The sequence below is a fragment of the Cheilinus undulatus genome, linkage group 2 (genome assembly GCF_018320785.1).
Source record: "Cheilinus undulatus linkage group 2, ASM1832078v1, whole genome shotgun sequence".
NCBI lineage: Eukaryota > Metazoa > Chordata > Actinopteri > Labriformes > Labridae > Cheilinus > Cheilinus undulatus.
This window is the reverse complement of record NC_054866.1, coordinates 20,588,552-20,606,538: the sequence shown is the minus strand read 5'-3', so window position 1 is coordinate 20,606,538 and position 17,987 is coordinate 20,588,552. Positions and strand designations below refer to the sequence as shown.

The window sequence follows — 17,987 nt, the reverse complement described above, 5'->3', positions numbered from 1 at the left end:
AAGATAGTCCACCATCTGGAGGACTATAGCCTCTATAGCCCCATCATTACAGTTTTTATCAGGACTTTGCTAAATTTGATTAAAAAAAAAAAGAAGCATTTTATTTTCAAACTATTACGGAATTTCAGTACCTTCAGAATTAGTTATTTTTAACATGAGATTTTACAGATTCTGGACATAGTTTACATTTAAAGAACTTGACAGCTCTGTGCTCACATCACATTGAATTAAAACACCACTTTTATGGACAAGAAGACTTTTGCAGAGTGGAGGGGTAAAGTCATGACAGTGAGTTACGCTGCTCCTGACAACAACTAATGGGAAAGCAGAAAAGCCCAAGAACCTTAATGGCCCAGCTTTACTCTTAGATGGATTGAAGATAGTCTCCTATATCCTTCTATTGGGTTTTATAAGCTGCTTGTTCTGCCTTAGTAATAATTGTAAGAGAATGTGTGCTTATTTGTCAGCATCCTTCTAAGACTATGCCTTTGTTCTTTCCTTTTCAGGACGAGCCCCCCATACTGTTGTGCCGACCTGTATTCTCTCAGGACCGGGGAAATGGTTAAATCAATTCAGTTCAAGACGCCCATCTATGACCTCCACTGCAACAAACAGTATGTCTTTCAAACTATCTAATATACAAAAAATATCTCACATTGTATGATACATATCATGTCAGCTTTCTCTAAATTGATACTGTTTTTTCTTGTGTTCAAGTATCCTGGCTGTGAGCCTTCAAGAGAAGATTGCTGCATTTGACAGCTGCACCTTCACCAAGAAGTTCTTTGTTACAAGTACGTTATATCCACCGATCACGTGCATTTCATGCTGTCTGATAGCCTTTTCAGACAAGCTTCTTTTTCTAACATTGGCTTGTTTTGTCAACTTTTTAATTGTGTAGCTGTACAAAACCTTCTTTTTATTGGCTTGTTATTTGATTTTGCGTAGAGAAAGGAAGGATTTTTTTTTTTTATTGTCGCAAAATAAATCATTTTTCTGATTATTATAATTTCTAATTTTATGGATAATTTAAAGCATCTTCCAAAAGAGAAAGAAATTTAGATGCTAATAATCTTGTAAAACAGCTTCACTTGTAAATTTGTTTGATACTAAATTGTTATAAAAAAAATATAGATGTCGTATTAACCATATTTGCATAATATCAATCATTCCAGCTAAATGTTTTAGTAGTAAAGGTAAAATTAGATTGCTTTGAAAAATAAACCAAATATAAATACATGTTCTCCAAACTTAAGAACAAGTGCCAGACTAAGATCTATGAGATGCAACAGAAATATAGCTGTTATGACTTTTACTATCAGCTCCAGAAATTAGAGTAGTCTGTCTTACATAAGTGTGTATAGATCATGACATGAATGCTTGGTTATTATATCTTGTTATATCTAATCAAAACATTTAACGTTTGAAAAATCTTAAGAAATATTATTTTGTTCTGACTTGTTAAAGCAGTTTTGTACTTAGTATTAAATGATCAATGATATCTTTGTAATCCTGGAGGGGCAATTTTTGTTACTGCTAGTAGTACCACACAAACCATCAAACAAAATACAGAAAAACAGTGAAATGTAGAATACATTAGAAAACACATTTGGTGGATAAAAATGGAATTAGTGATGAGTAGATAATAACTATCACATAGAGCTAACAGCAGTCAGGACCAATGAGATTTTTGTCTGTTCTCCATGCTGAAAGAGTGTATTCACTGCCAGATGGGAGCAGGAACTCCTAAAAAATAAAAAAGTGCCAGGACTAACTGGCCTTTTTAAGAATTTCAGATTTTAAACATATCAGTCAAGTCCCTCGAAGTGGAGCCTGTGATTTTTCAGCACCTTTTTTAAATGATAAAAAACCTGTCTGTTAGATTAAAGAACCCATGGAAGTAGATTAAAGATAATGTAAGAACAGAGTCAGTCAAACAAGAATTGAACATTTTCATGCAAATACTTTCAGCATTAAAATTACACAGCCCATGATTAAAAATGCATTTGTTAATGAACTTTTCTGCGTACAACGTCCAACTGAGGCTCTTTGCTCAGCTTGTTGTCCACAATAACTTCAACATATTAATGCTGCTTCACTGTCTCTACAGTCTGCAGGAGTTAGGACAGTGAGATTCTTTCTAAAATCTACTGTTTTCTCCTTGATTTTGTGTACATTCATGTTCAACAGGATGACTTGCACCAGTTTATGAAATCTATTTAAATGGTCAGACTCATCATGAGAGAAGAGTAACACAATCACACAGTCAGGCAAATTTGATAATATGACAACTCTAATGTAGACTCTGGCATTTGAAAAATAGTTTTACAATTTTGGTTTAAACATCAAGTAACTCTAGAAGAAATACAATCTATTTTAAAAGTTTCAACACTTTATTAAGATAATAAAATACACAAACGCTTTTAACAAGTGAATACCCTAAAAAAACGTCCTAGATAACAGAAGTATCTTGTGGGATATTTCAGCTTGTTTATGCTTCACTTTCCAATTTGATCATTAAGTGTGAGGACTGGTTTCCCAAAAGCCAAATAATCGAGAAAAAAAATAAAATAAAAATCATTTGTTTAATGCCTTCAGCCACCCTGGCTGGCTACAGATCTTTTCTCTCAGTCTTTGTAAACTACTTTTATGAAAACATAATGTGAGGCCCCCTCTATTTGAAGCTCTACATGAAGAAACTGTTTACAGCTCCCTCCCCCCTGGCTGTACCTGCCATGTCTGCTCAAAGAAAGGCCAGACTGTATTACAAGGCCATTGCTGTTCACTTAAGTCAATGACTGGAGTAAACTGACCTTACTGGCCGCCTTTAATGTGTCTCCTCTTTGTCTGCCGGACTTCCATATCAGTGTCTGGTCCACAGGAAGCCAAACATGTTCAATAGTTATTTATCACTTCAGAATGCAGAGCTGTTTGGTATGTTTGGGCTGTAAAAGCAGTGAACAGAAGATCCTGAAATATATGAAGATGGGCTTCAGTGGAACTGTTCTAGTGTTGTGTGTCTATTTCCTCTCCAGAGATGTGATGGTGGACATGTCATGTTTTTATGAGCACCCAAGGCTTGGCAAATGTTTATGTGCTTTCATTGCATTCAAGTGGTGTGCTCTGTGAGTCTGAACTCAGTCACCACAAGCAAAGTAGACTGTTTTATGTTTCTGATCAAACATAAAAATAGATGTTCTTACACATCTCTTAAAACTATACGGGATATGCAATAATGCTTGAGCTTCATTGCTTTCTAGATGTGATGTCACACATTCATATCACAGGTGTGACCTTATTTTTTGCAGGTGTTTAAGAAAAATAAGTGGGTTTAGTGTGAAACCCCATTACTTACAGTATAGCCCGTGAATTTAAGTGTGTTTAATGGTGTTAATGTGTCAGTATTTTTTAATCATATGTACTGTAGTATTTGCACATCAAGACAGGTTTCTTTCTTTGCATATAAAGTAGTCAATAAAGCATTATCTATTTCTCATCTCTAAAAATTGCAGCATTAGAGTGCAAAAAATACAGCAGAGAACTTGAAAACTAAAGTCTATTTCTGTTTCTCTAAAAAAAAATTAAATTGTTGAGTTCATTGTAGCAATTTTGTTTCAATTGATTTCTTGAGGCAGGATGTCAGCCTACTCCCAATCCACTTTGACACCAGGATTTGAATCATGCAAGGCCCCATCCCTTTGCATCTTAAAGTTTCATTCTAGAAATAAAATCACTAAAACATTATTTGCTGCTTTTCTTGTTCATGAAAAGGTTAGTAAATTTAGCTGATGTGCATCTACCTTGAACCTTCAGAAACTACATTTAGAACATCCACATATCTACATGAACAGGGCGGGGGAAATAAGACAAACCCACTCACTTTTCAGTGCCATCACTATAAATCAAATGATCATACAGTCAATATGACACACACAGGCAAATACATGGACTAATTATTAGATTCAGCTATTGGCAGATGTAACAATTTCTTCTGATGTTTACAACCAATATTTTGGCTATAAAAATCTGTAAATATTGACGATACAAATAAATAAGTTAATTGAGTTTGAAGTTGAACCAACAAACCCTTCAGCTCTGTTAGGCCTTGAAGTTCAAATTATTACATGAAATCAGGGTTAGTATCTGTGGTTCTTGGTGTTTTTTAAATAGTAGTATAGACTAAGTTTATTACTTCAGGAACCTTTTAGTGCATTTTATCAAAGGGATATCATACTTTAAGGCTAAGGTTTCTCTGTGTTTGGCCTCCAAAAGCCTGAGCCTTGCTTTCCTCTCCTTTGATTCCTCCCTTCATGTCTGTTTCCTCTCTACACTTAGCCCCCTTCTCTCCACCCAGGATGTCAAACACATGTTATCTCACCGCCTGGGCTCCCCTCGGCCTTGGAGAGGCACAAAAGGCTTCTCTGGCGTTACCAGCAGCCCTTGTGGCTTACCTCAATCCAGCCCTCCCTCCCCTTTTCTCCCCAACAGCCTCTTCTTCCCAACACAGCACACCAAATGACTGTCTCCACCTCATCTGCTCCCTGAACACTAAATTATTGTCAGCCAGTCATTTTCCCCACACCTCCACACTTACATCAGCCCAGTGTGTGTGTGTGTGTTTGTGATCATCATTGGTTCAGGATTTTGTTGCTTGGATGTTTTCACACTATGGAAACTTCCCAACTGTCACTGCCTGTGTCTGCTTGCATTTAGAGTTCTTTATGACTCTTCCAATCATTTCTGCAGTCTGTTTACAAGCAAATATTTGTCTGTTTTTCACAGATTTAGTCTGGCAGAAGACTTTAGACGCCTCTGTACTGAGTATGAAAAAAGTCAGAGGAACAAGGGAATTTGATTCCAGTATTTTGGGGGTTTTGCAAACTAAAAGACGAGGATGTGATTTTTCCCTCTTATCTACCCCCATACTCTATTTGCTTTGAACTGTTAACATTTGTAACATTACTAATAACCAAATATTAAGCTTGTCTGAATAGTAATGGGTTATGCTTCAGGGTTGTCAGACCTTTGACACTTTTGTACTTTATCAAATATCTTTTGTTTAAAACAATACAACCTGGGTGCCAGTTTGGCTCAGAGGGTGCAGCAGGCGCCCATATGCAGAGACTGTAGTTCTCAATGCAGAGACCACAGGATCTGTTCCTGGTCTCAGTGCTGTTTGGTGAATTTCTTCTTCCACCCCCCCTCTCCAGATTTCCTGTCTCTCTTAAGCTGTCCTGTCTAGGTAGAGGCAAAGAAGCTCAGGAAATGAGTTTAAAACAATACAATCTCCATAACTCTAATGACGACTGATATCCAAAAATACCAAAGAAACAAACAGACCGAGATCTTCAGTTATATTTTCAAGCTAAAACTTACAAGAGGAAGAGAGAGAGAGAGAAGGGGCACAGCCATGATCCATTCAAATTCACAGTCTGACAACCACTCATTTCTTTTTGGCAACTCATAATAAAGATGCAAAAATTGTTTTTGTGTTTCTCATAAACATAGGGAGGGTACGACGACAAGATTTCAAAAATAAACTGGGAATGTTTTGGCACTGAAAAGTTGCAAAAAATAATTTTCAATTTAGGCACTGTGTAGGAGTTCAGCTGCAGTTTTTTTTCCTTTCAGGGTAAAAAAAAATGTTTTTATTCAAACAGGGAAGGAAATCTCTTGGTTTAATTGTTAAACTCAGCTGGACTACTTGCACAGAGAAAGCAACTAAGCTGGAATTCCTAAAAAGTTTAAACGTTGTCACATTAACAGTAGATCATTGAGCTTTAGTAAGTTATTTCACTTTTTATAGGCATTTATTATTCCTAGATTACTTAGTCGACTTCTGCTTTCCTTTGTAGTATCTGTAACATTGTTTTGAATGACTCTGTGTGCTTAATATTTTAAGTTTTTCAAAGAAATATCGCAATGTAAAGGCATTATCCTGGCATTAGCATCGGCGGTATACCTGGAATGAGTCAGATAATTCTTCTTCCAACACTGCTTTCTGACAAAGCTGGCCAGGAAGTCCTGCCCCTTCTTGATTTTGATTGGTCAGGGAGGGAGTAATGCCGTTGACGAGGACAGCACTTGGTTTGATTCACAAGTAAAGACACTGATGTGTTTCACTCTGTCAGTTTGAATCTTAAAGTAGCATTAAAAAGCACATTATTAGAATTTAAACATATAATCAGAATACAATCAGTGGAGATTAACTCTCAAAATGTGGTGATTTATCTGATTTAAAAGTTATTATAAGGAGCACAATATTTTGAAAAAAATATCAAAGTGTGATTAGTTTGACTTATTGCATTTTTGATATGAATTATTTTGAAGGGATTGATGATTTTATGTCTTTAGCATCTTTAATAAGACAAACATTTACAAAAACAAGGAAAGTAGGATTCTGTGTAAATTATTCTAGAAAAAAACGACGTATAGATGTTTTTATGATGTGCAGAGCATTATGCAAACTTGTTTTCTGCCTCATGATATGTATGAACATGGTATTTAGAAACAGATTTCAGGTCAAAGAGGTATAGCCTCCGCAATTTGATAATTGTAGTAGGACATATTTTGATTAAATCTAAATTTGATTTCTTTGTCAAGCCCTAGTTTCTTCTATATCATTTTTATTTATTGAGTACAAGTACAATATGCACAAGGTGTGAGTTATTTAATATCTGCTGGGTTGATTTCTAAAAAGTAAATGTATGAAATGTACGGTACATACATGATCAAACACAAAAATATTATAAAGCTAGGTTTTGAAAAAAAATTGAAATAATTAACATTGCTTGTGTTTCCTGTGTTGCTGTATCAGGTCTCCAGAATCAAGATAATGTGAAGGTTGAATATGTAACATTTGAAAAGTAAAATGAAGTAAGAGCCAAGTTTCTGTCTCTTGTAAGAGTTTTTGTTTGTTTGTTTGTTTGTTTTCCTCCACATTTCTTGAAGTAGGGTGTGAAAAAAGCAATCTGGCAGATATTTTGTGTTTTTTCTACTATGTATAATTATTAGTGCCTCTTTTATTTCTGTTCACAGCCTCATGGTTTTATTTGTGTGTCATTGTTTGTGTGTTTCTGTGCATATCCCCCACAGGGATTATTGTGGTGGTCAATCAGCAGAGGAGCCTTCCTCAGTTTGTTGGGTACCACAGTCTCCATTAGGTCATACTGTGGACACACACAAACGCACAGACACGTCACCCTCATTAGACTCCCATTTATCTTCCCAAACGAGAGGCTTCCCACAAACACATTAATGGTTTAAGATAGTTAGAGTTCCTCCTCAGGGATGAGGCTCATGGAAATACATGAACATGGGTTCTTTTATTACAAATGCCTGCTGTATGTGTTCTTTTTTACTCTTGCATATATCAAATCGTGGAGTTTTTCACCAAAACACCCAGGTTTAAAAGGTCCTGTGGCAAAAGGAAATTAAAGGAATGAAAGAATTGTTCATTCATTCATTCCTTCTTTCTTGTTAAATGAATATTCTTATGAGGGCACTCAAAAACACACATCAGAAATGGTTAAAAAATTAATTTGCAACATTAGCTGGCTCAGGAGCTTCATTGTGACATGTTGAAATTGTAAAATATACAGGCATTATGTCCCACCTACATGTACTGTACAACATGTATGTTGTTATATTTTAAGGTCAAGGCCAACCACAAAATCTATGAAAAGTCTGCTTTTACTTTTTTAATTTCAGTTAATTCTGTCCTTTTAAAATATCATACTTACCAGAGACTATACTCAAACCCATCTGGCACAAGGGAAATCTACAGCGAATCCACATTTAAAGCAAATTAAACTTTATAGTAGTGTTTTTATTTCCAAATGGAAATAACTTGTGACTACTTTGTTTAAAATGACATTAAGACAAAAGAACTAGTTGTGCTTTTTTTTTTTTTTTAACTTTGGTCCCCAGTAACTACACTATTAGTTATAAGAGTTTATACACAAGCTAATGTGACCATCTTTTTGTCATTTCAGGCTGCTACCCCTGCCCCGGTCCCAGCCTCAATCCAATAGCTTTGGGAAGCCGCTGGCTGGCCTATGCTGAGAATAAGGTACTTGACACACACATACACACACACTTTTCCATTGCAGGAGTGCCTTATCAGAAAAGCGCCATATTTACAATCTAAAATATGCATTTTATCTATTTTTTGCCTCTTTAATCTGTCTGGATAAACAACTTATTCCTAGAAGAGTCCGACAGGGATGATAACATTTTGAAAATCAACAGATGCACCAGAGTTTTCTGTTCTCCTCTGTTTAATGGGATTGTTAAGTATTTACAAAAAAGGGGGACAAACACACACACAATGTTCTGCAATACATTTAATGCACAATAGTGTTTTGGCCCACTCAAGTAATTGACAGATGGGGCCAGTGTTTGTGTGACTGCCTGAGGATTTCCAGAAACCACTAAATCTATTTTTTAGCAGTCAGAGTAATATTGGGACGGAGCCATTCAAGAGATATTGTATTTGAAATTGAATCAGAGCAGATTGGCTGTTTGGTTGTGTAACGTTTCTTTCAAAGTAAAACTAATTTCCTCCCAAGACTCAAGAGACGAGGCGCCTAGATATCTCAGATATCTCAAATCTCAGTTAATCCTCCACAATTTAATGTTTTTATACATCTTCTGTAGACTTCCTCTGTATGTCGTTTTACATTCATCTGTAAATCTTTTTGTTTGCCAGTTGATCAGATGTCACCAGTCTCGTGGAGGAGCTTGTGGTGACAATGCACAGTCCTATACAGCTACAGTAATCAATGCTGCCAAAGTAAGTAGCAATATATTTCTTTCTTTCTTTCTTTCTTTCTTTCTTTCTTTCTTTCTTTCTTTCCTTCTTTCTTTCTTTCTTTCCTTCTTTCTTTCTTTCTTTCTTTCTTTCTTTCTACATTGTTTTTTTCAGAGGCTATGTACAGAGGCTGTTTAAGACAGTCTGGCTGCAGACTGTCCATTTCTATAACAAATAGATATAAAATCAGATTAAACCTCTGTTTAGGGTCATGGTAAAAGTTAGGGTAAGGATTAAGAAACCTAAACTTACAAGTCAAAAACCTGACCTGCAAAGCCTAATTACAAAACATTTGCAGGAAAAAAAAGCTCGTCTTCCATGATAACATTGTAAAACAGCCAGCTTACGCAGCTCAAGTAGCTTCGTTAGCTGCATAAACTACATAGCTAATGGAGCTACATAGCTAAAGCTAAGATCAATAAGCAAATAAACTCACCAGGAGGCCACCATGTTTTGGTCTGCCCTTGCATGTCACACGCTGATATGCATGTCTCATGCACGGAGAATTTTGAGATTTGAGTCCTCGTCCATTTTTCCTTGCACCATAGTGGTTATCGGTCAGAATTGACAGGAAAATGATAGAGAGCCATATTTACCTTGTTTTAGCGAATATGTACTTCCACATTGGTAGAATATGTTTGAAATCTGTTTCTTGATGACCCTAATAAAGGCCACAAGCTAAAATGTATCTGTTTAATATAGGTGTCCCCAAACCTCTACTGTTTCTGAAGCTTTCTGTAACCACACGGTACAGAATGTTGCAGGTAAAGATAACCACAGTAAGAAAACACTTCTGATTTTTGCTTTTCCAAGTAAAAGCCCTCTTTTGCAGTTCTTTGTAAAAACTCTCTTTGTTTGTACATAATGCTTTTATTTTGAAAAACTCAACATGGTTCCACTATACACTGAGTCAAGTTACCTGTAGGGGGGTTTATTGAGGTAAAACTTAGAAAGAATCACAGGGCTTTAACAGCAGGGAGAAAACACCAACAGGCAGCAAGCTCATGCCTGGTATGAAAGCTGTGCATGCTGGAGTGCACACACGCAGCAGCTGCAAACAGCAAAACACACTGCCAGTTTGAATCAGCCGGTTACTGCATAGGCACAACTGAGGACCGCTCTGGCCAAATGATGTCACACTACCAGTGCAGACCAAAACATGGCAGCCTCCTGGTGAATTTATAAACTAGAATCTACTCAAAATGCAGATATCAATAAAGTCTTTTTGTTTAATCTACATATGAGAGGTATCTATCAAATTAGGTCAATTTGTCTGATCATGTTGTGTTCCTTTTAAATAAGAGAAATCAACATGTCCAATATGTCATATTTACCTCCGCCAAGGAGGTTATGTGATCGGTAGGGTTTGTTAGTCAGTTTGTTAGTTAGTTTGTTAGTGTGTTTGTTTTGTTAGTTTGTTAGAAACATAACTCAAAAAGTTATGGACGGATTTTGATGAAGTTTTCAGGAAATGACAGAAATGGCATAAGGAAGAACTGATTAGATTTTTGTGAGTGATCTGGATCACCGTCTGGATCCAGGAATTTTTTTTAAAGGATTCTTTACCATTGGGAGATAGGGCTAATGGCCCTAAATGAGTTCTTTTCAAGTTTTATTATAGTAAAATGCAGGATACTTAAAGATAACGTCTCTGTAAATGCAGTATCATGTAATGTTCTTCTAGGTTTGTACTTGTAGTTGAGCAGTTTATGTTTATAGTCTATCAGGACCTACTTTATTTTCCAGTGTCACACTGTTAAGTAGCTGTCCTTAGACCAGGAGATCCATTCATCAAAGGTTAAGCACCTGAAGAGACAGTGGATATTTCCTGGATGATTGCAGTGTGTGTTGTTTATATTGGGAAAGCACAAAGTACTGACTAAAATACACATGAGAATAAACATCATAGCTTTTAAATGGAGGCAGTCAGGTGATGATGGCTAAGAGATGTTTCCAGTAACATGCCCAACTTTCACAGGTCGAAGTCCAATGAAGTCCCGGTTTACAAGTTTTGGGATTTAAATGGCTTAATGTCACAATAAATTCTCTGTGATTTTCCTGTAGCCAGCAGCAGAGAAACAGGCTGTAATGGCTAAAATTCAACCCTTTGGGGAAAGTGTGCCTCATCAGAGTATAACCACTAAAAGAACTACTAAAAGTAGCTGGTCTACTGCTCTACTTACTCAAACCCACCAAACTGCATTTACAAAGCATTAATTTAATCCGACCAAACACAAGTTACCGATCGGCTGCTACCATGATCAATTTGACTTTGCTTTTTCAAAATAGACTTTAGAACCTACACAGTACTTTCGTAAGGCGTCAAACACAAATAAACCAATTAAGGCAGCGGTACATAGAACAGCAGTCTTTTCAATGGAGAATCTGATGTAACTGTCCAGTAAATAGAGATTAGGATTGCCGATATTAATAAGTATCCTTGTCAGTACTACTTAATGATCAGAGTCCTTGTTGATACCACTATTGATACCTTTCTATTAATATAAAAAGGTTGGTTAATTTGTCATAGATATTTAAGTCCTATATATACCAGTGATACTCAACCCGTAGCTCTCAAGCCGCATGTGGCTCTTTAGTGACCAGTTGCAGCTCTTTTAAGGCTTACTTGAAAAAAAAAAACTTGACTAAAAACCTTTATGAAGGTAAACACCATCATCAGTAAAGATCCATGGTAGGTCACATCAGTATATCTGTTATCCACACAAAGAAGACAGTCTTTAACTTCTAAATTTAAACATTTATTATTTTAAATCCGTATATCATTACCGTCAGATGCGCTTGACGGAGGAGCGTGTGTAAGAGAAGAGAGCAGAGGAAGTCTGTTGGTGGTGCGTCTCCTCAGTAAGCTCATTCATTGAGGTGTGCCGTCTTGTGTTCAAATTGAAGCTTCCCATTTCGTCATTTTAACTTTTTCTCCCGCCACTTCCTGCCGATGCTCTCTCACACCCATATCTTATGGCAATTGTGCCAATGCATGTCATAATGTAATATTTAATATCCAGTGAAAGTTGTCAAAACGTTTGTGTTTTATTTGATCTTGAATGTACTAATAATCATAAATATTGTCAAAAGAGCAGAAATATGAAACCAAAGCTCCGAAATGGGGCAGGGTGAAATGATGTATATGGAGAGCTGCAGGTTTGCGGCAGGGCTGGTTTTAGTCATTTGGAGGCCCAGGGCAAAGACCAATATGAGGCCCCTCCCCCTTTATCTACAGAATGAATAATGAGTAAAAAAAAAAAAAAAAAGAAAGCATCTCTTTTATGTTGATAAAGCCACAAAACTCCAGTAAATGCCCCAATGTGAGATAAAAATACCCAAATAGCTAAAGATAAATCACCAGCTCTTTGAAAAGCATCTCAGAGTTCAAACTCAGAACATTCTTATATCTTATAAATCTTTTGGCCAGGTGGAACTTTCATAACGCTGGTGTTGGGCCAAAGACTGGTATCTCTAAAATGACCACTTTACAGGGAATGAAAACAAAGTATCTTTTAACATATTTTTTTGCATTAAAATTGGTTTAAACCCACTGACAGATGTAAAGGGTGACCAATAGCACTGATTCATAAAAACAAATTAAAATAATGAAAAATTGAGATATAAGGTTTTAGCCTGATGCCATTCATAAATAAAATAAATATATGTTCATTATCAGTTACACATGGTTTTTCTGACTCTGTACAGACATTTGCATCCCATTTAACCCCATAATTATCCGCCAATCCACTGTTTTATTTAATTTCAACCAATAGATTAACTGATCTATTATCTACCTTACATTTCCAGTTTGGATTGTGGCTCTCGCTTAAGTATTTTTTCGATAATGTGGCTCTTTGGTAGAGTAATGTTGGGTACCACTGGTTTATACTGTAAAGGTTTATCTATATTTTAATAGTTATATTTATTTTATTTTGAAAGCAAGCTAATTTCAGCTCTAAAAATCTGTGTTTATTAAAGTTTTTGTGGGAATATCTCATTTTCTTTTCTTTAGGTTACATTTCAACATAACATGACAATGTGTTATGTACTTTTACCCAATAGATATTTGACCATGCCTACTTTGAACACATAATGTAGCCTTATTTAGCTGGCTAACTAGCTTTTATTCAACATGGATTTAATGGCTGCTTTTAGTGGTGGAGAAGGAGGATGACTTACTGCAGCAGCAACAGACATGCCAGTTTAAGGCGACAGTTATTGGTGCTGCATATTGGTTAAAATTGATTCACAATGCAGACGTGCTACATACTTGTTTGCTGGCAATTCAGTTATACTAAGCATCTGTGCACCAATGATTTGATTAAGAAAACTTTAACATGTAGTAAACACAGGTTTTTGATCTTGCTATGGCGATACCCTTATTTTTTACTTGATATGAAATGCAAATATGCAAAATATTTAGTGATGTGATGAAGATGCGTTTTAATACCATATGTTGCGACCAAAGAAACCACAGTTCTTTTTCATAGCTTTTCCCTCTTTTATGAAGCATATTCTCAGCCATAAAAAAACATGCTGAGTTCTATCATAAAAATTGCTTTTGTCTTTAAAAATTTAACACGAGTTCTCATGTTCAGGTTCAGGCCACAGTCCATCTAAAAGTTCTTTGGTCTGTCTGAAGACTTTAAACTCGGATACAACAGCACATAATAAAGTACTTTGAGCTCTCACTATACACCATCTGTAAATGTGCTGACACTGTATCCACCTGGGCCGCCCGACTGACTCGGCCTGAGCTTATGAGACACTTCATCAACCTGCCTATCTGATTTTTTTCCCACTTTAATCCACCGTTTCTCTTCAGTGGTCTTGTTTCACTTGTCTCCACAGGATTTTTCAGCTTGCTTTGATACCAGGTTTAAATTCATTCCTGTTCTGATTTAGCAACTTACCAAACGATCGCTGACTGGCTAGACTCATATGTTTCTAGTCTGTTTTCTCCATTCAGTCCCAGAGGAAGCGCTAATTGATTTACAAAGAGCTAGCGTATCCCGTCTCCTTTACTTAATGAGTGCTAACAGCCAGTGTGAGAGGAGTCTTATTAGCAGACGAGCCTTAGTATACATCAAAAACAGGGCTCTGTCACTAACAGGTTAGCAGATAATGGCCGGGGTACTGATATGCAGACTTACAGTCTGGTTGCACGCTGCGTCCTCATTTAGGACCATATATCTCAATATGGATGACAAGGTATCTCCTCTGGCTTGTGGCGCGACACGCTGGCTCTTAGTGCTGACGTCCAGAGACATGGAAACACAAAAGGGGGGGCAGGATTAAAATGGAATGGCTTTTGTTTATAAGAATGATAAAAGAGAGAGAGAGAGGGAAGCAGCTTTGGACAACTGGACTGCCTGTTCTGAATTTACTCTCTTATAGTAAATCTCACATCAGTTCTGCTGCGTATCACCTCAGGGTGTATGATTGGAGATGACGACCACATGAATTAGGCTGTAATTTGTTTAGACGGCGACATCAGCTGTGTGTGTGGGTTGCAGACATGATCTGCCTCTGAACCCCCTCCTCCAACATGGACAGATCAATAGCCCCTGTTTGGACTACCACTAAGAACTCCACAACTGCAGTGATTAGAAAACACATTAGTGTTGATCAATTAGGAGCCAAACGCCTCACTTAATAATTGATGGCTCTTCTGGCACACACACAAACACAGGCACCCACACCAGCACACAGGCAGCAGACACTGTTAGGTTGCCAGCCCAAGTGGCAAAGAGAGACAGTGGGTGATCCTCAGACCCAACAAACGCGAGGCGCCACGCTGTATTGACAGGGCCGCCTAGTCTGAATGCCTGATTAGGCTCTCCGGGGCCCCTTTGGCGCTTACACACACACAGACTCACAGTCACATGCACTGGACTCCATTAGGCAAAGACAGTGTAGTAGGTGAGATAGACTCCACTTAAGCAGCACTATCCATTTCTCTCAGTCGAGCCACAGAGGTGTGTTTGAGCCAGACACCCTGGCTAGGCCTTAAGCGGACACAGAGGAGCCTCGCACATATATGCACACACATGTGCACACAAGGGTGTCTCTTCAAATGCTGTGCTATAAGTCATCAGCACTACAAGTTATCAGCAGGCATCAAGTGAACATGCTGCATGCACACACAGCCACAGAGACATGCTGCTGCACATATGCACATACATCATCTGTAAAGTCTGTAAAGACTGTAAAACTATTAAAGCCCAAATCCACTGCAGAGTCTCCCATTTATATAATATAGGGTCTTATGCACAAAATACTAAGCATCTATGTTTACAATCATATAATGCCTTTATTTATTTAACCTGCAATTATCAGAATTTCCTGGCCAAGTGTCTGACAAACAATACGCAGCCATACAAAATGCACGACTGTAAAAACATTTAAAGTCCTTGTGAAGTGTTTAGAAAATCTGTATTTGATGTTGTTGTTTTGCTGTGTTGTGAACCACCAGGCTGAATATCAGTGATGAAAAAACATTTTTAAAATTATAAAATCAGGCTTCAAAATCATGAAAAATTAGGCAGTGATATCTGCTCTAGGATGCTGTGGGTGTGCCAGTTGAAGCCACACCTATTTACCAAAAATACAATCCTTTCAAATAAACAGAAAAACTACAACTTGATAGGAGGAATTATCTGACTTCTATACTGATATGTTGCAAATCACTTTTTTAAGCAGCATCACTAGTCATGATGGTAATTCTCCATCAAGACTGGTAGTGCTGTGGGTTGCTGTTTTTGCCCTGCCCAAACTAATCCAAGCTATAGGAAAGAGATGAAAAACTTTCTAAATCGTTTGAACAGCCAGTATGGGATATAAGATAACCTAGAATCATATAAACATCAGGCGGAATGCCAGATGTGTCTGCCCCTATTTAAATTGTTTTAATCCAGATCTGAAATATTTGTTGTTTTAGGGAACTTTGCAGCTTTAAAAATGCCCACAAACACTCAACTCATCTCATGCTTCCTTGTTTCGCTGATTCTAAACTATGATCTGGACAACAAATCTATTTTTTATGTTGTCTCATCTCAGTCATCGTAAAACCAAATGATTTTTTTCAGACTGCTGGGCTTCTGTTGTTGTATTTTGTTCTGCCCCAGACCACTCAAAATTTAATGGCAGAGAAATGCCGATTGAGGATGCCAATCAAAACAATCATATAGGCAAGCCTATATGTTCCTGAAAAATGATTTAAGCACCAAAAATTGCATTTGTAATCAGATGTTGTAGGGTCATTTGATCATTTTTTTTGTTGATTTTTACAAAGACTTCTGATTTTATATGGTAAATGTGTTTGTTATAAGTTGAAGCCAACTTTCCAGAAACTTTTAACTTTGTGAACTCCAAAATATTGTTGTTTTAACAGTAGATTAGTCAACTTGGAAAAATATTACATCCGCATGTGGCTTTTCAAGCTTAATGCAAATCTTATTTCCATGTTCTTTTAGACTCTAAAGACAGGCCTGACGATGGTGGGGAAAGTTGTCACCCAGTTGGCGGGCACCCTGCCAGCAGGCACTCCAGACGAGGAGGGAACACCTCACAGCGCTAGCCGCCGGAGCCCCCACAACCCAGGAGTGGTCACAATCATCGACACTCACAGTGTTGGAGAAGGACAGGTCAGCTTGTGCCTCTTTATGGTGTAATACTTGATTTGATATGAATCAAATGATACACTGCAATGACATTTTCAAATTTGTGTGTTGACATACAGTGGATTCAGAAAGTATTCAGACCACCTTCACTTTTTTTTTCAATGTTGTCATGTTGGAGACTGATGTTGCAACATGACAACAGTAATCTACACTCGGTACCTCATCGTGACAAAGAGAAATAGAATCTAACATTTTTGCAAATTATTGAAAAACAAAAAATGAAATGTCACTTTTACATGAGTATTTGGACCCTTTGCAAAAACACAGGAAACTTCTACTGTTGCTCTTGATCTTAGCTGAGATGTTTCTACACCTTCAATTTAAGATTTGGCAGAAGCTTCTTTTTATTTGTTGACACTGAAGCTTTCATTACTGAAAATATAACACACTGAAGCCCCTCTTCTGCATTTCTAACTGCTTTGGAAGGCCAGCATGTCTTCATAATTTTACTGTGACATGTTGGATGACACAATCAAGAGTCAGGTAATGCTCGCTTTCTCACTCGAGTGCAGTCAAACCACAGGTGGTGCAGGTGTCACTAGTCAGGTGAAAATGTAGGAAGGGGAGTGGGAGTGACAGCTCACAACCCCCCACAATTTTACTCATATTTTAAGAATTATATTAGATTTTTGGTTAAGAAATACATTCACTAATTTTTTAGACAATTTTCTCTGCCAGTTGTTGATCCAATATAAACTGGTCCATGGCCCATTTTGGGTCCTGACTCTAAGTTTGGAAAAGGCTGCTCTAAAACATGCGTCAGATTGGTTTCTTCTCTGCCCCTTACGGCTGACAAAACTTGTATCATAAGCGCTGCTTCTTCTTGTTTTGATTGGCCAGCAAGGGAGCTATGACATTGACAAGTGCAGAGCTGTTCCATATTTTTTTGTCTTAGACTACTGTGAGCACAGCAACAGAACAGCTGACAAAAAGGGTGTTTTTTTTTGCACCAACACCAACATAATGTTAACTGGAGCCTAGTTAACACAGTGGAGGCAGCCATCACTGCCAGCATTCAGTCCAGGCAAACGCAACTCTGTAGTGTATGCCTTATTCAAAAGCGTCACTCACTCAGTTACCGGCAGACATACTCAGCCACATTGCCATGTGTAGGGCTGACCTCAGTGGTCAGCCAAAAAGTTAAATGGGCAAAACATTGACAGGCTTTGAATACTAACAAAATGTTTTCTGGAAATGCTTGATTGACTGCTTAAAACCTGGAGGTAAACCTGTTTATGATGAACGTGTGTTATTCAAGAAAACATGACTCATGTTGGCTGGTAACAAAAGCCATGGGAGAACATCTCTATCAGAGCACTTGCTACGAGAATGTGCAAGAAATTTTTGTAAGTATATACCAAACATTTCCAAATTATTGCTTGGAGACTGCTGCGTTTTGAAGAGTTGTCGAGGGTTAGCACTCGTTTTTGCACAGATTTCAGTCAGTTTAACTCTCACTCTTGAGTTTTTGAATGAAACAGTTAAAATTG

At 37.4% G+C, this 17,987-nt stretch overlaps 1 protein-coding gene across 3 annotated transcripts in view; it reads left to right on the top strand.

The window, feature by feature from the left end:
* Positions 1 to 17,987, top strand: part of bcas3 (BCAS3 microtubule associated cell migration factor) — a 552,832-nt gene that overhangs the window by 46,516 nt on the left and 488,329 nt on the right. For all 3 annotated transcript variants that reach the window (XM_041803667.1, XM_041803675.1, XM_041803683.1), the window contains exons 8-12: positions 507 to 614; positions 718 to 794; positions 7,995 to 8,071; positions 8,711 to 8,794; positions 16,291 to 16,461. In XM_041803667.1, coding sequence (XP_041659601.1) covers positions 507 to 614; positions 718 to 794; positions 7,995 to 8,071; positions 8,711 to 8,794; positions 16,291 to 16,461 — 517 coding nt within the window. The remainder of the gene's footprint in view (positions 1 to 506; positions 615 to 717; positions 795 to 7,994; positions 8,072 to 8,710; positions 8,795 to 16,290; positions 16,462 to 17,987) is intronic.